Genomic DNA, 20148 nt, shown 5'->3' with positions numbered 1-20148 from the left:
ACAACACATTTCCTGCATTTTTTTTAATTTTAGGGTAGGATTAAAAGATGTGCTTAATAATACAAATTAGTAACTTAATCCCTGACTTGTACTTGATTGGCTTATAATTAGTTGGCTTAAAGACTACATTAGGTGGAATTTTGTTTTTTTTTTAAATGGGGGTGCAGTCCAAAAATTTATATAATACTGGGGGTATATGTCAAAAAATTTCAACAACTACAAAAGGGTAAAATTGTCATGGTTAGTGTGTGTGTGTCACACACGCCTAACTTAACTCTGAGTTGACGGTTTCCGTCAAAGTGGGGGTGTATATCAAAAGTTTTCAAAAAGTGGGGGTGAAGTCCTAATATTCATATAATAGTGGGGGTGTATGTCAAAATCTCCCTAAAAGAAATTATGTGTAATGTAAAAGAAATTATGTGTAATTTATTGAACAAGACCCACATACATTTGATAAATTATGTTGTATACTTGACAAATGATGGTTTCCTCGTCATAAATAATACATAATTACGTATTTGTTTCATAATTTGTATTCTATTTGTATTTATGTATGAGTAAAAACAAAAACATATGTTGTTTTAATGTTCCCAGAAAAATATACTATCTCCAAATCTGAAAGTTAAGTGAGAGAAAGTGATATATGTTTTGTATATTAACCCCCAAATCACGCTAAATTGATCCTAGAAAATATACTATTTCCAAATCTGAAAGTTAAGTGAGAGAAAATTGATTTGAATCGAAAAAAATTTACATAGTAAGAGAGAGAAAATTGATTTGGTTTCCAAATCTGTAAAGAGAGAGAAAATTGATTTGGTTACGATTTTTGTTTTGAATTAATTTGGAAATAGACTTGTTTTCCAAAACGGTTAGAAGACAGAGGAAAAATCAATTTCGGATCTATACGTTAGTTGCTTTAAATCCCCTAAATCACGCTCCTATTAGAAACATTCCAAATTCACCCTGGAAAATTAAAAATCCCGTGATTTTTGTAGGAGGGACATGGACGGTAGTTATCTCATAATGGGTTATTATGTCCATAATGTAAAAGGACTAAATATCCATATTTTGGGAAGATTTGATCATAAATCTTTTTTGAATATTATTTTGGTCTATATATCCATGGACCCTTTTATTTATTAACTAAAAAGAATAGCAAAAAATAGCATTTAATTTTTTTCCAAGTTAAACATTGTGATGTTTTCTTTAAAGCCTAACATGTTTTTTTACTTTCTTTGTTTATTTCTTGGAAAAGAAGTCGTTAGTTTTTATAAATTTTTACTTTTCTTTTATCCTTTAGTAAACAGATATAGGATTATATTACCAACCTAAGTCTTAGTTTTTTTGCAACAATTAATAATTACTTTGAATAAGGTGGTAGTAATATCGCTTTTATAAATTAAAATAACTCGTTTCTAAAGGGTTAGTATGGTTGTGGCGGGTCAGGAACGATACCGATCGTGGCAGGTCGTGTTGTTGTTCCTAATATGTCGTGGTTGACGGATTTGGGAGCTTAAAATCCGCAGACCCGCCACGATCAGTTTGATCCGAGACGGATCGGCGCGGCACGACACGACAAGAATCGTTCTGTGTCGTTTCGCCTTATAAATGGTCTTGTCGGTCTGTTTCCAGGCCGACACGGCCCGTTGGCCACCAGTAGTCCAGTACTAGTGGTGGTGCCGTGGTGGGAGCAATAATCTAACGGCGTTAAAGCAAAAAAGTAAACGTTGAGTGCGGTGCACTATTTTGAGGTCGAGACTCCAAACCCAGCAGAAGGAAGAACTCCCAAATTAGTTGCTTATCTAGAAATTTGGAGATCCCAAAGGATCAGCAGCTAATCTACTTGTTTCATAATAAATCCCCCATCTCATAATTCTCTCCTATTCAGTCATCTGATCTAAATTACTGATTTTGTTCAGGATCGATTTTTGAGGAATTTATTATGAACTGTGAGGTTTGTTCTCTCAGGGAATTGGTGAGTTTTTTTAAAAAAAATTAATTACAGATGTATTATTAGGGTTCATATAACTTATGTTGAAATTTGAAACCCTTATTTATAAAACTGATTACTGTTAAATTCTGTGTGAAAATCAACTGATTATCTACTTCTTTATTTATGGTGTTTAGGAAGTGGAGTATATGGATATAAGAGAAGTATTGCGGTGTAAGACTACTGTTTCTCTCTCAAAAATTGAACTTATCTTCTCACTATTTACTAAATTTTAGGGTTTGAATTTGGTAAAGTAATTACTTATTTTTCTAGAAGTTTGATTTTCTTTTTCTTTCTTTGGACTATGTTTGTTGTTGTGTTAAGTTCCACATTTGTTGATAAATCGGAGCTAAAAATAAAGAAAGAATGAATTTTGTGGTTCAGTTGACAACTAATCAAACCCACAATTGTGGCGACCGATACAATACCACCACTACTGGCTTATTGTATCTTTCATTTAATAATCGTGTTCTTCATTTTGAGTTTATGTCTTCGGATTTATCAACGATTGTGAAATTTAATATGTTTTCGTAAATGGGAGTGTGGTATAGTGTTTGCCAGGGGAGGGTAAATGGAATCATATTTCTAGGAATGTAGTTTGATTCTAGTTAAAGAAAGATGGACTTGTTTTCCTTACAAGAAATGATTTTTTCGTTTCTGACTTTCTTTTATGCAGTCTTTATACTTTTTCTGTGTCGGATAATTGGATCATTTTGTGAAATACACTTTAGCACGTATAATTCCAAAAGAAGCAAAAAATAATAAAAAGAGAACCTAAGGCAAGGAAGTAAATATACTGTTTTTCGCTCATATACCTTGGCGATGAATATTGTACCACCACCACCAACCTCCCCACCCGGCCACCGTATTGTAGGCCAATAGTGCATTGATTCATGAAGTTGAGTTTTGTTTGGACTTTGGTGGTCTAATCATATGGATTGGTTTCAAAGTGACTTATGAATGGTATTATCTTAAGACCGAGGGCATTTCTTTGTCAAATTTTTTTTGAGCTTTTGTTCTTGGTTCTCCGCATTTTACAATACCTTGACATCTATCTGAATAAAGAATTGGTTTGAATCTGTATGCAGGCATATTGCATACGATTTTGTTCCATAGGGCGTTGGGTCTTGTGCGCCCCAAAGACATTGATTCGGAACTTTTTGAAATTACGTATGTAAGTAGTTCTCAAATTTTGAAGTGTTAGCCAAGGTATTATTGCTTTCGAATTGCATTACAGGTACCTTTTTCTGATACCCCTAGAACCGGAGGTGTTACTCTCTACATGTTCATCTACAATTTGGTCCTACTTGGACTAGAACTTTGTTTTTGTCAATTATCATATAAATCAGCCTTACCAATGTAGTGCTGTAATATGCCATCAGAGTGAGATAAATTAGGGCTATTGGTTAGAGAATATCTACTACTGGGAAGTGGATTAACTCTTTATTGAGCCCACCGTGAAACTTAGACCATTTTGATTTATTGGTGAAGTGCAATACTTTTTAGTTTTTATACCATTATATTCAGTGTGTTAGAATATTTTTAGACTTGGTTTTGATAAGTTTTATCCCCTTTATGCTTATAGGTGCAATGTGGGGATGCTGAGATTGAAAAGAAAATAGAAGCGAAGATTAACCAGTTCATCACTTGGGTAGAGAAACACCCAAACAAAAATAGTCAGGTAAGTGCACTGTATGATGATCTAAGCATTACAAGTTTAAAAAAAAACGATCTTAGCATTACCAGATGCTACCACAAAGAAAGTTACCACAACTATGGCAACATTTCCTATGGACGGTCTAGACTTGGCACGTCTATTGGGAAAGTAGTGTTCCCTTCATTATTCTACCTGTCATTGAACATTTTGTTCAAATTCGTGCTCATTAGCCTATTTCTGAATTATGCGAATTTTATGACGTTTAGCTTCTTAGTGTGTGGATCACTATGTTGTCAAAGGTGAAGCCAGAATTCTAAAACACTCAAGTTATAATTTGTCCTCCCGCCTTAGCACCTATTTCAGTGCCATAAACTTTGCTATTTGGTTGTTTGAGTAAATACATTGTATAATATATTAGTATATCATATATTTGTGGATTTGATAGCCTGGTATATGAAGTATAATGTATATAAAATAACCATATCCATAATACGAGATTGCATAATTGTGAACTATATACATCGATATGATGTGGGACGATTAATTCTGTATTCTCTAAGTAATATGCTCTGGATGAATGGTGATATAGATATGTTTGTCGTTCTATGAGGAGAAAAATAAACAAGCAACATGGTTCAGCAACAAAATTGAACGCATATATTGGGAACATTGGCAACTCAATCTAAACATACAGCACACGAGAACACATACAATCAAGTCTCATCATTCAAAAGGTGTACTGGATCCTGGAGGTGCATTTGTTTCTTATGTTTCTTGTGACTAAGTAGTGTTCTAATTATCTCTTCATCTTTCCGTTAAATTCTCTTTTTAATATTTAGTATTTGCATATCACAGTGAATGCATTGGAGGAGAGAGTTACGGCCTTGGAAGCATCTTTACGTGACGTTTTATTCCAGATCATAAAATTTGTCAATGACAAAAAGGACCACATTCCTCCCGTACCTAACGGTGTCTCATTTCCGTATGAAATTACAATCCCAAGGTTATTACTTGTTTATATTTTCTCTCGTCTTCTTGAAGTTTATGTTCGCATCAGTTTTAATCTGCTATTCTATTTGTATACTAAATGTAGCTAGTGTTGCTTCTCTAGCTAAGACCCCTTTGATTATTTCTGCTCTTTGATATCACTCACATGACACTCTTTTGGAGTTGTGTGATGACCGAAGCCCTAGGAGTTATCGCTATTGTCCGTCCTTTTGCCACCCAAGCCCGACCACAACGTAGGAGGCGGAAGGCAACATAAACCGACCCAAAAGGATTTGTTTTGAACCCTATAGTAGTTGGCTTTTGTCATTTTTGTTTTTCAATATATTTAGCTCGACTCGAATTCATCGTTGGTGATTGACTTAAAAGTTAGCTTCTTTGTGCAGTTCATCGGATTCTTCATTTGGAATGGACATGCTCAAGAGGATGCTTCATACTGGTCATCCAACTATGCTTAGTTGACTAAAGCTTCTGACCTAAAATTCTCTCTCCTTGTTCTTGTTACTACATTTTGTGAATAATATTCAAGTAAATATTGTTTAGATGGATAAACTATGCCCTAGTGAAGTGAAAGAAGAGTGAGGTTCATTACTCTCAAACTAATTGTTAGAAAGAGTTTCCTCTTCTATACTTATCTGCCCATTACCTCTTTAGATGGTTTGAGATTGTTAATTTTCTAGTAATCCTGTCTTTGGAAATATATCCGAAACAACCGTTGTTATTCTGTATCTCTTGGTTGGTTCTCGCCTTCTCGGGTTCCAGAGAGAAGAGAAAAATGGGTCATCTTTGCTTACTTACCTTTTAGTTGTATACTTCTTATTAAATAAACTTCGCACTTTACATACTCTTTTTCATTTTTAATAACATTTCTCTTGTTTAGCACTCATTGTTGTAACGAAAAAGTATGATAGGATCGCGGTAAATTGAGTCTTTACCAAATATACGAGTTTTCATCTTAAATGAATAAGTTTAAATTTGAAATAAGATTTGTTTTAAGATATGATATTAATTGAGAAGTTAATGTATATAATTACTCGAACTATGAGAGTAAATTAAACATAAATTATATTGAGATTTCAAAAATAAATTAAAATAAATAAAACAACACCTAGGACTAGGGTTGGGGAAATGTCTGAAAATCCAAAACTCGTCATGAACACTTGAGTCTGTTAAAGTATATTGAAACCTGAAGGTTGTTCTAAGCTAACCGGTCAGATGAAATAAGGTTGAATTCGGGTTTTGAAATGTTACCCGAGTCCAACCTGATATATTTACTCGACGTCGCTCACTTATTAATGCCCAATTCGAGAATAAGGAGGGAATAAAAGTTGTTTAATGAGAAGTCATAAAGAGATCAGTGTTTAAATGATTTTTGTTTATAATGGTTGGGTTTTTCAAAAATTTATTAAGCTCAAGTGATTTACAGTCATTAAATTTCAAAGCCCGACCGACTAGACCGGATGGAAGAATTTCATCCATAAGCCTGTGGTCAACCGACCCGATCCGATATCCACTCGTGCCTATGATGGGTGAATTTTTTTTTTTTTTAGAATTCAACTACGATCACGTTAGTCGTTATAAGGCAGTGATACATCATAAAGATGTGATGACCACGATAACCGCCTAATTTAAACCGAAAGAGGCCTAAAGCCCAACAACATAAAAGATGCCTAAAGCTCGACAATTTTTTTTACTTTATTTATAGCTTAAAGTATATTAGATAAATCTTGATAGCAAACTGCTTCCACCGAAATTCGATCTCACGTCCTCGTAGATTTAAGAGGAGTGTCTAACCACTGCATGAAAAGCTCGCGGAGAGGATAAGTGAAATTTGTGAGTACTTTTTAGAGGTCAAAACCTTTTCAATGTTTCTCTTACTCCTACCTGAGTCCAAGGGTTCCTTGTGCCTTGTAAGATCTCTGTATATATATTATATGTCATTATGCCATTGTAGCTCTCCTACAGATCCAGTTGGCCATGTTGCCTATTAAAAAAAGGTATGTACTTGAGCTAATAGGAAAAAGACAATCCACCCACTCCAACAGTATTGCGTAACTACATATCTTAAAGATATGCATGGGAGCTAAAATATTATTTTTCAATATAAACTTGTCTCATATTTCACCCTCACAAATTCACACTTCCTAATAATTTATAGGTAGTTTCTCATATTAAAATTGTGAATTATTTTAATTTGACCCCGCCATTCACTTTCTCTGTAGGTGCTTTATCCGTTAACTCTAAATTGGTCCCAAATTTATAATCAATTGAAAATTTAGATCATATATTCGTCCAATATTCTAAGTTAGGTCCAAAACCGTGATTTCGCTATTCAAAATTAACAATCAATATTTTCTTTTTGTTCTACTTTTTATTTTAAATATTTATCTCATATCTTTTCTCTCTATATATTCGTTGAAATAAGTCACTGAAAAAAGTTGTCAGTAAAGATTAGTCTGCCCCTGCCAGAGACCTTCAACAATTTCTTTCTTTCTTCTTTGTCTGCTGGCTACCACCACCATCACCAAGTATCACCACCTCTAGCTTCAAATTAAAGCTAAAGAGAAACGACGATGGTGGTGGTGAGATGAGAGGGTGAAGAAGAGAGAAAATAATGTTAAATGTCATTGGAATGGCATGTCGGTCGCTGTCGGTGATCCATTCTGAAGAGTATTGAGCGAGAAAGGACGAGAAAAATACACTTCTAAAACAAATTGTAAAAAGGAAAAATATTGACAGAAATTTTAACTAACGAAATCATAGTCTAATCTAAAGGGCCAAAATAGAACGTTAATCAAATACGGGGACTAAATTTTGTAGTTAGTCACAAATTGGGAGTCAAAGTAGAATTAAACCTCGCTTTTTATGGCTTATACGTTGAAGACATTCAATGTTACTTTATTATTTTTTTGTACAATTTGTTGCATTATTGACTAGACAAGAACGTAAAGCCTATCCTCAAATATGAGTGGGTATGCAATGATAGATATTATGGATAGAGTGAGAGGATACAAATCAAGAGAGAGAAAAGAAATGGCTTTGGCTTTTGAGGTGATCCAAAGGACAATTATATTTAGCTACTCGCCTACTCTTGTGAAGTATAAATACAAATGTTCATAAATTAAAATTGAAAAGTAACCAAAAGATAACAACCTATTTTCTTTTGTAGTGAAGTGAAGAAATTTCAATCCAAAAATGATGTTTCAAAGAGTGGAAATTTGCATAAGAATGTTGAAGTTCGCAATTAAGTTTGTGATTGTTTTCGTTGAAGCGGTGGAAATCATATTCCAAGAGTGTCCGGTTCGCCCGTTATCAAGCCCTGCATATGTTCCTCTTATTGGCTTTCTTACTTGAATAGTTTATATGCGACGAGTTAATTTCCTCAAATTTATCAACTAGTCTTGAAGAATTGAAGTAGGGAGTATATATATACGATCTTCTTAATTCCTTCTTTCAAGAGTTCTATTAAGAATTTCGAGAAGAGATGAAGTAACACAAGGTTGGATCCAATTTCAATTTCACTTAAAAGGCTAAAAGAAGTTCAATCATTCCGAGACGAAATCAGTGTTTACATTTGAGGTAAAATTTATTGGCAAAGGAAAATATCGAAGAAGTGTAGAGAATGCAGAAAATGAACCAAAACTCTTCAAGATGAACCCACAAAGGTTATAGAGAAGAACAAATTACAAACATTTTCCATAATGCCTTTGGGATATCCTAAATTAGAGATCTATAATGGCAAGGACGAAAAGCTATTCGAGAGATACCAAGACAGGGGTGTCTGGCTATTTCCATGTGTTACGATCTTTTGTTACTGAAAGCAACATCGGCATAAATTTTCACTTGGCTAGAAGGTGGTCGTTCCAATTTTCCCTTTTGAGGTGTTGTCTGTTCTAGTTGTTAGTATTTTTTGGTATCAATGTTATGTTGTCTCTCTTGATAGAAAAAACACAAAATTCTTGTGCTCTAATTTCACCTTGATTTGATTCATTGAAGTTGCATATCTGGTGAAGTAGTTTCTGAGTCAATAAGTGGCCATTTAATTTCACACCTTTGGTACCATGATGAAGTAGATTAGAGACCTAAAAAAATGTGAAGAGCATAAGAGGACACGATCCTCATAAAATTTGATGTTTTGCCCATTGGCAACAACATTTTTCCTTGAGCAAAGGCTCCCATTGATAATGGGAGATGGAAACGCGCTAGGTTTTTTTTTGTTGAGAGGAAACGCGCTAGATTAGAAACGTGTTAATTGCAGTTTTCTCCCCAACTCGGAGTTCCGTAGACTTGTTAACCCGTCGTCTACCCGTCCCTAAAATAGAGGATTTGTCATTTTGGTTTAATAATGAAGCATACCAATAAAGCTTTTCCCCACCAAATTCCAAAGAAAAAACCATCCTGGGCTAGAAACTTCCTTGTTAAAAGCATGACCCCCTTTGTAGTTATAGAGATAGAAAGATGATCAACAATGAGGAAAAACAAAAGATGAAAGAGATAAGGAGATAATAGACACCCTTGTTATGGTGAAACAATTAAATAATTGTGGAAGAAAGAGAACAACAATATGAAACTAAAATACCCCACAAGTCATTTGTCATTACTTTATTTCTTGTTCCATCGTAGTATCTTCTTTCTTAGGGTACTTTAGTATAAGCCACATGTCCCACTTTACTACTATCTCTTTTGCTTTGAGATAAGACCACTTTAAACTGGCCCTTCTTTTTTTTTACAAGTGTGGCTTTCAATTTAAAGGCAGAGTGTTTTGGTACTAAATTTTGAAAACCACAAGGAAACTGCTCCTCTAGTTTTATTGTTTTAGGGTATTGGAGCTTGTTGGTACTATCAATGGAATATAAATAATATAGATATATGACATTATTATTTATGTACTGTGTGCATTAGGAGTTCTTTTTTTCTTTAGATTCGGGATTGGTGTTGTTTTCATCTTAGGCCATTAACCAAGGCTGAGATGGAAAGACATTAATCAAGGCTGAGAAGGAAATTGGGAACCCCTACCATCATAAACTCAGCTTAAACCTAGAGAGACTGTTCCTCTACTGAACCAAGTAACCAACTTCAGAGTACAAGGAAAATGTTACAATCACCAATAGAACCAACTATAGAGTACAAAAAAAATACTACAATCGCCAATAGCTTGACTCAGAGTCTTAATAAATATATTGATGGAAAATTGATACTTTCAACACTTGGTAGCACAAGTTGTTGAAGTGTTGACATATACTCCGAAGGTCCCTGGAGATCTCGGGTTCGATCCCCAAAGAAGGTGGAATCTCTGTATTATTGAATTTGGAATTATTAGGGCATAAATTTATTAGGACATAAATAATGAAGATGGACTTCAGACCATGGTTAGTTGGGCTTTAGGCCTGTTCTTGTTTAATTTGGCAGTTACCGTGCTTATCACATTTTTGATGTATCAATGCCTTGTAATGTCTATCGTGTATCGAAGTCAAATTCCAAAAAAAAAAAAAATCATTGAAATGATAAAAGTATATGATAAGGAAGATGTCACAATAATCAAACTATGAAAAAGAATAAAGAAAAAAACATTTCTTTCCAAGATAATCCAGCTCATGAGTAAAACTAGAAAAAAAGAGTAAAAACTACAAAAATATGCATCATTTGCATTACTTGTCTTCTGCAATTACCAAGAAAAAAAAAGGAAAAGCTATCCAACATCAAGCTTCTCTATGCAACCGAAAAAAGAAGAAAAAGAGTCCAACTCGCGTGAGTTAAAAACATGCCTCATTCGAAGCATTCATGGCACAATCAGACCGAACAACAGACAGTGAGAGAAAGAAATAAAACTGTTGGTCCTAAGAGAAAAAATATGAACAGAATTTACAATTTTTCCTAGATCCAACCGATATATATTCGTGAAGCCCTTTACTTGGAGTGTCTATCATAACTGAAACAACGAGCACAGGAGCTTAAGAAACTGCAGCTGTAATTGTCTGTTTCTCTTGTCTTGTTTGGTAGACAATGTTTGATGTCTTATAAGGCGGCCAATAACGAATAAAGGATCTGCCAACAATGTTCTTGATAGGAAGAGGGCCCCTGTACATAGATAAATTTCAAGTGGCATTACCAAGACTGTAATTTTGAAAATAAAACTAATTCATTAACATTAGCAGCAAATGATATTCATTATATGCATAAGAATAAGGGTTCTGAAGAAATTTCATCCGGGTAATAGGAAATTTAGCAGGGCAATAATATCAACATTAAACATAACTCTTGGTGAAATAGTTCTTTAAGACGGGTTTCAGTTTTTAATGCTAGGCTTGCCGAAAATTCATACCGCAATATACTGCCAATTAATGAATGGTGGAAAGAATCAAATAAATCTTTGGAAAATAGAAACTTACATATCGTGTCCTATTTACTACCACATCATGCTTAAAGATCATTTCCGGAAGGAAATTCTGTAGGACTAGTTACTGCCGAAAGGAAGAAATTGGTTGGTTCAGGATTTCGTATATTTTTAGCAGCTTACCAATTATGTGAGTCGAAACTGTTGTTGCGATTATCTCCCATCACAAAAACGTAACCTTCAGGGACAAGCTGTACGAAAGGTGAACAGTCAGATAAGTAGCAGTACTCCTTCACGTGAAAGATTGAGATTAACAATTATATAGCTGTTTAGGCAATAAAATAATCAAGGTTTATAGTACAATATGAATTAATAATTCTTAATCAAAAGGAATTCAAAGATGAGAGGGAAAGAATACCACTGGTTCCATTTCATAAGCAGGTGCCTCAAGAATAAAATCTTCATCTTGGACCAGACCATTCACCAACAATTTTCCATTTCGAACCTGTTTGAGAATAATGTGTTTGTAAAATGTTCACTATTATATACTAAATGGTGGTTTTTTGTGGTTGTTTCAATCTGACTCCCCTTGATCTGACTTGTTTGAATCAGAGTCGGCTAAATCTGATTTGTTTCGAGTTATTCAAACAACAGGTTCTTAGTTCAAAATTCATTTATGTCCAACACAAACGGACACAAAATCAGTCCAAGTCATCCACTTGACGAGTTAGACACACAAGTCATATAAAAATGAAACATTCTGAAATCTGACTTGGGTCCATTCAGATATCGAGTCAGTTTTCATTTTAGGACTAGAATAAAAAAACACCACCTAAAACAGGATCAGGAGGCAGCAAAGAGATTCGGATTAATAGATGAGTCAATGAGGGGAGAACTCACTTCAACATAATCTCCAGCCTCTGCTATAATTCTCTTGATAAACACATCACTTGAACTGAAACCATTTTCCTGCATAAAGTATCTAAATGTAGTAATCTATAAGGAATTTGAATATTTTAACGACATAGATTATATCTTCGCAATTTGAACAATGGCGACGCACATAATACCTCCAGAATTTTAGGAGCCTTGAAAATTACAATATCTGCTACATTCGGTTTTCTGAAAAGATATGAAACCTGTAACACGGGTAGGTTGTGATCAGTTATTTCGTTTGAAAAATATGCACTCGTCAGTTGAGTTCCTTCTGTTTAAATGACAGAAAAAGATAAGGTGAAACAACATGCAGCTAGAGGAATTTGTGTCAGAAACTGTAATATGCTCAAGAACCACACGAGTAAGAAGCAGAATCAGTGTTTCTACCACATCACAATTGTTTTCCCTAACTAACTCAAAACTGCAGAAAATTGTGATTTATTTTGAATGATTTTGCCTCGGGCAGATTAGATATATTTTTATTAAATTAGACATATATAGGTACCCTTTCTCGACCTTTGACAAAGCAGTGAGCAATTGTGAATTAGAAATTCTGCAACTTCGAGCTGCACCTTCAGTTAAATGCTGTCACTAGCCTCACTAGTAATCTAAGATATTCACTCAATTTTTCTGGTAAATAACCAGCACGAGGTATGAAATTTGGTAGTACGTATAGGTTGCCGAAGTGATAGAGATATCAAACGGATCGAAAAGCCAAAGTTCCAAATTGTTTTATTCCCAATATGACAGTAAGGAGAGAAACAATTACACTCATATTGCAAAATCCTTTCCAATTGAAAGTATTTTAGTCATCCACCTTATCTTTATAGAAGGTACTAACAAAGACAGAGTGAGACAATAAGAACAAGAAGATCGATCCATCGTCTGTGACATCCTAACCTTATTCTGATCGAGAGACGGGTATACGTCTTTGTTTTACTGGTATATGGTGGTAATAAAAATGGTTCATTTCATACTAATCTAAAAGATTAAAAAAAGGATATGCTAATATTCACTTAACCATTAATAAAAGAAAATCTTGCTAATGAACTACACCAACTTTTCATCAGAATCCACACAGTCAAAGCAAAAGAACCATAAAGATTATATCTACATTCATTTCAAAGATTGTTAGATGAAACTAATACCTTCTCGGCTAAAATTCGATCTCCCACATCCAATGTTGGATACATAGAAAGCGATGGAATTGATCTTGGTTCTGCCAACGACGACTGAACTAAGAACGAAACAGTAACGGCAGTCGCAATTGTCTTTGCATCATCCGACCAAAATTTCACCAATTTTGAATACCAACTTCTTTTTTCAACAGATTTTACATTTGAAACTTGAGAAATTATCCTAGGGTTTTCATTATCAAGATAAATAGTATTTCTACCTCCTTTATCAATCCCATTATTAGTCAAATTCTGGAAAAACTCATTACAGGGAAACCACTTCAACCCATGAATAAATGGAAGATAATTAGATGTTTTTCCAAGAACAGAACCAGAAGAAACCCCAAAAACCCCCAAATTTAGTGATTTAGAAACATATGGAGATGAATTCATCATTGATAACAAAATCATAACTAGAGAAGGATGACATTGTTCCAATCCAATACCTGAAGAAACTGAACTGAAACTCGATGCTCCTACCCTCGACCAATTTCTTTCCCTAGAATTAGCAAAATCGACATGATAATTCCTTGAGGGTAGTTCGATTTCTGGTGTTTGATTCTGGAATAGATATCGAGATCGTCCACAAAAGTCATGAATCGAATGAACAGTTCCTGCCTTTGCGAGTGGGGAGACAAGATTGTGGGATACGTAACCTGAATAACTAAAAATAGTTCGGATCGCCATGACAGATATCTTGAAAATTTTCCGACAGGGTTTTTTTTTTCTGTGAAAGAAGATTTAAGCGATGAAAACCCTAGAATTGAAAATAGACATTTGTACGAATGAAGAATGAATTAAAGATTGAGATTGAAAAGGAATTGGGGAGAGGGTAAAATTTTCTAGGGTTTTATCTGTCTCCCAGAAAATGGGTTGGGGAAGAAAAAAGACGAGACAAAATCAAACGGAAGTCATTATGAAGTTAGGGCTGGATTGATGGGTTCGGTCCGTATGCATGAAGCTCGGTAACCCGTTTACTAAACACAAGGTTGCTACTATACGGAACGAGTTTGGTGTATTGGGACATCTTCAAATTCCAACCTTTTGATATGGCCACTGATTTGGGGAAAGCATTAAAGTTTTCGAGGAAGACGATGGAAAACAAAAAAAAGTTAAACCAAACACCCATTTAATGTCGTCGGAAAAAGTCGTCGGCCTGATGTTGCCGGCGACTTCATCATCTTCTCTCTCTCTTCTCTCTTCTCTTTCTCTCTCTTCTCCCTATCTTCTCTCTTTCTTCTCTCTCTTTCTTCTCTCTCTACTCTTGTTCTCTCTTTCTTCTCAATGTCTCCGGCGAAGGGGAGGAGCCCCTTCGCCGGAGCTCGTCTGGTATTCAAACCAGACTCATCTGGAAACCAGACCTCCGCGCGAAGGGGAGATGGTGGAGTCGTCGGAGATGGTGAAGTCGCCGGAGAAAGGAAGAAGAAGCTGAAAAGAATTTGGTTGTTTGGGGGAAATAGAAAAATCTAATTTTTTTTGTTTCCACCCAAAACTTCACACCCCGGAAACTGTTTAGCTTTCCTCAAAGCGCTGGCCTTTGATATTTGTGTAACTGAACAAATAATAGTGCCCCTAAATTTTCTCTTATATAACCAAAGTTGTATGAGAAATAATGTCTGAAGTGGATGTAGAATCCAGAGTTTATTGAATTTAGGTTACTAAAAGTATAAATAATGTAGTTAGTTAGACTTTAAGTCGTTTATTTCATTGGGTCTTAAGCATATTTGTGTCAAAGTAATATTCGACAGTTATCGTGTTTATTGTATCTTTTATGTTTCAAATGTCATTTTAATAACTTTCGTAGTCATTCTCAAAAACATCGTAAAACACAATCAAAATAACCAATTTTATGTCAGAATGAATATGTTAGTCAATCTTGACAGTCTAAACATGATAGATATGTATCTAAGTGGTGTAATGAGAATGTACACCAAATATAAATCTGCCGACAATTATGGTTTATTTAATTTTTTACTCTTATTGTAATATGATCAACCAACATTTTGAGATTACATGTAATTTCAACAAAAAAAAACATTTTGAGATTACATGTAATTCTTCTAACTTTCATCATTTCTCTCGTAAAGAGAATAAGCTATCTTTTTCCATCCTTGGTTCATGTTTCTCCATCTGGCATGAAAGTGGCCCATGCATATTGGACATATTCATCCGATAGAGTCAGTTTCTCCAATCTCCACCGAGATTCTTATAAAACATAAAAACCAACATCAATGATGATGACTCTCTAATAAGTCAACCATATTTATTTGACTGATCAATACTTGCTTGTTAACAGATAAAAAGTTGGAAAGAAAGTCAACTCAACCACCTCACGTTCTCATGCTTTTGCATTCCAAACACAACTATCCTTTTTTTCCGGTAGGTAAAGATCTTACATATCCGGTAAGACTAGAACTATGGGCATTTTTGAAGGAAATGGGATTTGGTCCGAGTTGGCCAGCTGCTCACCGCTCGGTTCAGAGTTGGTCTGCCACGTCAGTTAAGAGCATCTCCAATGCAAAACTCAAAAAAATCTTTACTCATCCTATGTGTCAAGTTTCAATTGATATTTACTCCTAGATGGCTAAAATAGAGATCCTCAATTTTTTTACGTCTCCAACGCCAAGATTCTAAACTTATCTTATTTACTTATTTGACATAGTTATTTTTGTAAATAAATAAATAATTATTTAGAAAATATAGGAGACTCTGTTTCTATTAGTTGAAAATCAAATACTGATGAGTTAGACAATTAGAGATATCTCAAAAGGACACTGTAAAAATAGAGTGTCCTTTTAGGATATCTCTATTCTACCCTCGACACGTCATCTTAAAGATCGAAATAGAGTGTTGCATTGGAGAGAGTTCGGATGCACCAATATCCGATCTGATAAATATTTGTATCTGATAAGTAATATTGAAAAATAAAAAATTTAAATTTAAATTTTATTAATAATACTATATAAAAAGGATGATTGAGATTTATTATCTAGATATAATGGTTAAAAAATTTCATACTAATTTTTTTGTTTCAGACAAATATTGTTGGAGTCGAATTCGAAAGTTGATATATAATATCTGTCGGATAATTATCGGATATCAGATATCAGATATCGCATACGGATATGCCTATATTCGAAAGTTTATTCATAAACCACATATCTTCTGGAATCTTCAGAGGTGTAATTAAAAAACTCCAAGATATGTTCATAAAAACATTCCTCGATTCTACTAGTGCGCTCCTGGACTATCACAGGCCTACTACAAAAGGAAGCTCTGTAAGTCACATAACTGGTGTTTTGATATTGCCTATTCCCTAGTACCAATCGATGATGATCGTCCCCCATCACAGAAAGAAAAGTAGAAGATTAATGAGAAGCAGAAAAACCCTGAATGGTTTCGTTTTGAAGAAGTTTATTAATACTTAATTTTTTTGCGTCTTTTTTTGTTTCATCATAATAAAAAAAAGATTACATAACCACACCATCTCATACATTAATCTTAATTATAAAAAAAAAATGATTTAGAAAGGAAGGGTCATTAATACTTTTTAAATCGTTAATATTCCTTCGATAAATGTCGTACAACTCCATAGTAAGGTTGGGAAAAGCCTCCCGTATAAAAGACGCAACGCCTAGAGGATACCGTTCATCAAACAGGAACTTGTTGCTCTTCTCAATTTCGCAATAATGCGATAGTAAATTACGCATGTACTTGACAAGATTTGTTGCCCGGTTAAAGAAAGAGAACTTATTATAGATTCTCTTTTTATCAAGTTCCTTATCAAAGTTTTCATATAATCCCTTGACTTTCTTCAATAATTCTCCCCAACCATAGTAACGGGGAGACAACCCCTCGATATGTCCTTTAAAGTTTCCAACGGCCGTTCTTTGATTTGGAGTGAGTAATCCTCCTTGGATTTCGTCTATATCTCCTTCTATGCCCATGTAAAACACACCAAAACGACGATAAAACTCTAAAAGCTTTTCGCTGTCATAAAACACCGGGTGCAACATAATGTTCTCTGGATTCAAACAAAAACTGAATTTCGTGGTATGGTTATACAATATCGAAAATTGTTTGTCGATTAGATCCTGGGCTTCTTGGGATTGAGATTTTGGAGGATTAAGAAAGCTTTTTAATATGGAGACCATATTTTCAAAATCACTTCTGTATGTACCAAGAACTTCACTTGCAGAAGTAGGTTTCGTATAGTTGATAAATTCTAAACCCATAATTTTTGGGTAAAAACTATCCCCACTTTTTTAAGTACTATGTTGTGCAAACTCAAGTCTCCATGTATCCAACCGGAACGATTAAGGAAAGATAATGTCTTTACGACAACGTTAAGTATTGATACTAGAAATTTGGTAGGATAACCATTCATCATTAAATAGTTGGGTCGCAGCATCCAAAAATCTCCTAAAGTCATACTGTGAGCTTCATAAACCACATATCTTCTGGAATCTTCAGAGGTGTAATTAAAAAACTCCAAGATATGTTCATAAAAACATTCCTCGATTCTACTAGTGCGCTCCTGGACTATCACAGGCCTACTACGAAAGGAAGCTCTGTATGTCACATAACTGGTGGTTTGATATTGCCTATTCCCTAGTACCAATCGATGATGATCGTCCCCCATCACAGAAAGAAAAGTAGAAGATTAATGAGAAGCAGAAAAACCCTAAATGGTTTCGTTTTGAAGAAGTTTATTAATACTTAATTTTTTTGCGTCTTTTTTTGTTTCATCATAATAAAAAAAACATTACATAACCAAACCATCTCATACATTAATCTTAATTATAAAAAAAAATGATTTAGAAAGGAAGGGTCATTAATACTTTTTAAATCGTTAATATTCCTTCGATAAATGTCGTACAACTCCATAGTAAGGTTGGGAAAAGCCTCCCGTATAAAAGACGCAACGCCTAGAGGATACCGTTCATCAAACAGGAACTTGTTGCTCTTCTCAATTACGCATGTACTTGACAAGGGTCATTAATACTTTTTAAATCGTTAATATTCCTTCGATAAATGTCGTACAACTCCATAGTAAGGTTGGGAAAAGCCTCCCGTATAAAAGGCGCAACGCCTAGAGGATACCGTTCATCAAACAGGAACTTGTTGCTCTTCTCAATTTCGCAATAATGCGGTAGTAAATTACGCATGCACTTGACAAGATTTGTTGCCCGGTTAAAGAAAGAGAACTTATTATAGATTCTCTTTTTATCAAGTTCCTTATCAAAGTTTTCATATAATCCCTTGACTTTCTTCAATAATTCTCCCCAACCATAGTAACGGGGAGACAACCCCTCGATATGTCCTTTAAAGTTTCCAACGGCCGTTCTTTGATTTGGAGTGAGTAATCCTCCTTGGATTTCGTCTATATCTCCTTCTATGCCCATGTAAAACACACCAAAACGACGATAAAACTCCAAAAGCTTTCCGCTGTCATAAAACACCGGGTGCAACATAATGTTCTCTGGATTCAAACAAAAACTGAATTTCGTGGTATGGTTATACAATATCGAAAATTGTTTGTCGATTAGATCCTGGGCTTCTTGGGATTGAGATTTTGGAGGATTAAGAAAGCTTTTTAATATGGAGACCATATTTTCAAAATCACTTCTGTATGTACCAAGAACTTCACTTGCAGAAGTAGGTTTCGTATAGTTGATAAATTCTAAACCCATAATTTTTGGGTAAAAACTATCCCCACTTTTTTAAGTACTATGTTGTGCAAACTCAAGTCTCCATGTATCCAAACGGAACGATTAAGGAAAGATAATGTCTTTACGACAAGGTTAAGTATTGATACTAGAAATTTGGTAGGATAACCATTCATCATTAAATAGTTGGGTCGCAGCATCCAAAAATCTCCTAAAGTCATACTGTGAGCTTCATAAACCACATATCTTCTGGAATCTTCAGAGGTGTAATTAAAAAACTCCAAGATATGTTCATAAAAACATTCCTCGATTCTACTAGTGCGCTCCTGGACTATCACAGGCCTACTACGAAAGGAAGCTCTGTATGTCACATAACTGGTGTTTTGATATTGCCTATTCCCTAGTACCAATCGATGATGATCGTCCCCCATCACAGAAAGAAAAGTAGAAGATTAATGAGAAGCAGAAAAACCCTAAATGGTTTCGTTTTGAAGAAGTTTATTAATACTTAATTTTTTTGCGTCTTTTTTTGTTTCATCATAATAAAAAAAACATTACATAACCACACCATCTCATACATTAATCTTAATTATAAAAAAAAATGATTTAGAAAGGAAGGGTCATTAATACTTTTTAAATCGTTAATATTCCTTCGATAAATGTCGTACAACTCCATAGTAAGGTTGGGAAAAGCCTCCCTTATAAAAGACGCAACGCCTAGAGGATACCGTTCATCAAACAGGAACTTGTTGCTCTTCTCAATTACGCATGTACTTGACAAGGGTCATTAATACTTTTTAAATCGTTAATATTCCTTCGATAAATGTCGTACAACTCCACAGTAAGGTTGGGAAAAGCCTCCCGTATAAAAGGCGCAACGCCTAGAGGATACCGTTCATCAAACAGGAACTTGTTGCTCTTCTCAATTTCGCAATAATGCGGTAGTAAATTACGCATGTACTTGACAAGATTTGTTGCCCGGTTAAAGAAAGAGAACTTATTATAGATTCTCTTTTTATCAAGTTCCTTATCAAAGTTTTCATATAATCCCTTGACTTTCTTCAATAATTCTCCCCAACCATAGTAACGGGGAGACAACCCCTCGATATGTCCTTTAAAGTTTCCAACGGCCGTTCTTTGATTTGGAGTGAGTAATCCTCCTTGGATTTCGTCTATATCTCCTTCTATGCCCATGTAAAACACACCAAAACGACGATAAAACTCCAAAAGCTTTTCGCTGTCATAAAACACCGGGTGCAACATAATGTCCTCTGGATTCAAACAAAAACTGAATTTCGTGGTATGGTTATACAATATCGAAAATTGTTTGTCGATTAGATCCTGGGCTTCTTGGGATTGAGATTTTGGAGGATTAAGATAGC

The 20148-nt window shown here is 34.7% G+C and overlaps 2 protein-coding genes across 4 annotated transcripts; one reads left to right on the top strand and one right to left on the bottom strand.

The window, feature by feature from the left end:
• Positions 1 to 1549: 1549 nt before the first annotated feature.
• LOC147564835 (autophagy-related protein 101-like) lies at positions 1550 to 5305 on the top strand. 2 transcript variants are annotated; one of them, XM_086650386.1, is made up of 7 exons: positions 1550 to 1975; positions 2128 to 2164; positions 3079 to 3164; positions 3576 to 3671; positions 4237 to 4399; positions 4503 to 4650; positions 5039 to 5305. In XM_086650386.1, exons 1-7 carry the CDS (start codon positions 1943 to 1945, stop codon positions 5112 to 5114), a joined length of 639 nt encoding a protein of 212 aa, XP_086506512.1. In that variant the 5' UTR covers positions 1550 to 1942; the 3' UTR covers positions 5115 to 5305. The 2 variants fall into 2 exon arrangements, with proteins under 2 accessions (XP_086506512.1, XP_086506518.1); XM_086650392.1 differs by having other exon boundaries at positions 1641 to 1975; positions 4237 to 4381.
• Positions 5306 to 10167: 4862 nt separating this feature from the next.
• Positions 10168 to 14003, bottom strand: LOC147564834 (putative thylakoidal processing peptidase 2, chloroplastic). Of its 2 annotated transcripts, XM_086650373.1 has the most exons (7): positions 13071 to 13988; positions 12057 to 12125; positions 11887 to 11955; positions 11405 to 11491; positions 11170 to 11237; positions 10583 to 10730; positions 10345 to 10537 (listed from the first exon to the last, which is right to left on the bottom strand). In XM_086650373.1, the coding sequence occupies exons 1-6, from the start codon at positions 13782 to 13784 to the stop codon at positions 10604 to 10606; spliced, it is 1134 nt and encodes a 377-aa protein (XP_086506499.1). In that variant the 5' UTR covers positions 13785 to 13988; the 3' UTR covers positions 10345 to 10537; positions 10583 to 10603. The 2 variants fall into 2 exon arrangements, with proteins under 2 accessions (XP_086506491.1, XP_086506499.1); XM_086650365.1 differs by having other exon boundaries at positions 10168 to 10730; positions 13071 to 14003.
• Positions 14004 to 20148: the final 6145 nt, after the last annotated feature.

This window comes from Eschscholzia californica, unplaced genomic scaffold (genome assembly GCF_041429995.1).
Source record: "Eschscholzia californica isolate CP2 unplaced genomic scaffold, dmEscCali1.0.p SCAF_1, whole genome shotgun sequence".
NCBI lineage: Eukaryota > Viridiplantae > Streptophyta > Magnoliopsida > Ranunculales > Papaveraceae > Eschscholzia > Eschscholzia californica.
This window is presented reverse-complemented; position numbering and strand designations above follow the sequence as displayed.